General features: G+C 68.2%; 1 protein-coding gene across 1 annotated transcript; it reads right to left on the reverse strand.

Annotated features, from left to right (window-relative positions):
* Positions 1-66: 66 nt before the first annotated feature.
* On the reverse strand, positions 67-1,718 carry H696_01319 (hypothetical protein; the record flags this gene model as incomplete). Its single annotated transcript, XM_009495212.1, has 5 exons — positions 67-126; positions 279-842; positions 930-1,035; positions 1,169-1,352; positions 1,475-1,718. The coding sequence occupies 5 exons, from the start codon at positions 1,716-1,718 to the stop codon at positions 67-69; spliced, it is 1,158 nt and encodes a 385-aa protein (XP_009493487.1).
* Positions 1,719-1,826: the final 108 nt, after the last annotated feature.

The raw sequence follows: 1,826 nt of genomic DNA on the forward strand, positions 1-1,826 counted from the left end.
GGGGGGGGGAGGGAGGGAGAACCGGGTCCCGCTGGGATAAGAGACAGAGGAGGAGGGAACGGACACTCACATGCGGAAGTGCAGCTCCTTCCCGGAGGTGAACGCCAGCCAGTGGGGGGGCAGCGTCTACCATGGCCGGCATTGGGCGGGAAAGTCAGTGGAGGCAAAGGGGAAGAGGCAGCAGCCAAAGGGCGATGCACGTCGGGAAAAGGGGGGACAGGGAGCCCCCCGCCCCCCCGCTGAAGGGGCGGCCCCTTGCGCCGGTTGCCCTCACGCACCTGCTTGGCCTCGGCCAGCTGCGACGACGGGACCAGCACCAGAAGCCGAGTTCGAGCGTCAAGCGACCCCGGGAGCAGGGCCTGCACGGCGGCGGCCAGCCCGCCGGTCCCGGCCGCCGGCAGGTCCCCCGGGGCTAGGACCACCACCACGAGGCCGATGTCCTGGCTGTCGGCCTTCGACAGGGCCAGCCCCGGCCAGTGGTGCACGACCAGCGCGCGGATGATGCTCCGCCGCAGGGCGCGCAACACCTCGGGGAGACGCGCGGCCCGTGCGGCGTTCAGCCCGGCCGCCGGGATGCGCTCCTCCGCGAGGCCGGCCAGGATCTCCCGCAGGGCGAGCACATCGCGGCCCAGGAAGAGCGTGCTCCGGAAAACCATGGCCGAGAAGATGTCCCGGATGAGCCCCGAGCTCGGTGGCCCGGCGTCCACCGACAGGAGGAACCCCACCCGGGGGAGGGCCGACATTTTGGCCTCGGCCGGTGCCGCCGCAGGGGCCGGCATGTCGGTGGGCGGCGCCGTGGGGGGCAGCTTGATCGCCGGCATCGACACAGCCGGGGACCATGTCTGCCGGGAGGCGGGCCCGGCGAAGGGGCACATAGTCAGTGGCCGTGCACCTGTGCACCGACATGTCACGCGAAGCTTGGTACGCACCCCGAAATCCACCAGCGCCAAGCTGGGGAAAAGGCCCCGCAAGGCGTCAGCCGGGCCGGCGCCCAGGGGGTCCGTGCAGAGGAGCACCATCGGCGCGCCGGAGGACCTAGACGAGCAGCAGGACCGGCCCCAGAGGGGGGAGGGGGCGGGGAGCAGGTAGTCACCGGTGAGAAAGAAGTCGAGAAGGGGAAGGGGGGGGGGCCGGGGAAGGAAAAGGCCATAGCCACGGCAGGGCGTACTTCAATGCCCGGACAAGATCCACCAGCTCGGCCAGGCCGTCTTCCGAAGGGAGGCCCGCATCGAAGTGAGACAGGATGATCCGGCGCAGGGGTTTGAGATTCGCGGCCTCGCTGGCCAGGGCCTCATGCAGGGGCCCCGCGTGGCCGATGGCTGCCACCACCTTGGCCTTGGAGATGCCTGGCGCTGCGTTACAAAGGGGGCAGCAGGGGGACGCCAGTGGGTCAGGACAGGCGCGCGCGCGCGTATGCACACAACTACACACCACGGATCGGGGGCAGGCCGGAGGAGGGATAGGGCAGACGTACTGAAGGTTTTCAAGCCAAGGTAAATGTTCGGGAAGGCCAATGGGCAGCCCGGCTGATTGAAGAAATCCCGTTGCCCGGTGAAAATCTGCTGGCACCCAGCGACCGACTGGGCAGTCCAGAGGGCTTGTATGGTCGAGTGGGCCAAATCCGCCGCCGGGAGGAAGAGGGTGTGTCCGAGCGGAACAACCAGTGCCTCGGGGACGCCCTGTACCACGGTCAAGCTGCCAGGCTGGGCACTGCACATTTGGATGTGTGTGTGTGTGTGTGTGTGTGTGTGTGTGTGTGTGTGTGTGTGTGTGTGTGTGTGTGTGTGTGTGTGTGTGCGTGTACGTGCGTACGTGTGTACGTGTGT

The sequence above is a fragment of the Fonticula alba genome (genome assembly GCF_000388065.1).
Source record: "Fonticula alba strain ATCC 38817 unplaced genomic scaffold supercont2.2, whole genome shotgun sequence".
NCBI classification, from domain to species: domain Eukaryota; order Rotosphaerida; family Fonticulaceae; genus Fonticula; species Fonticula alba.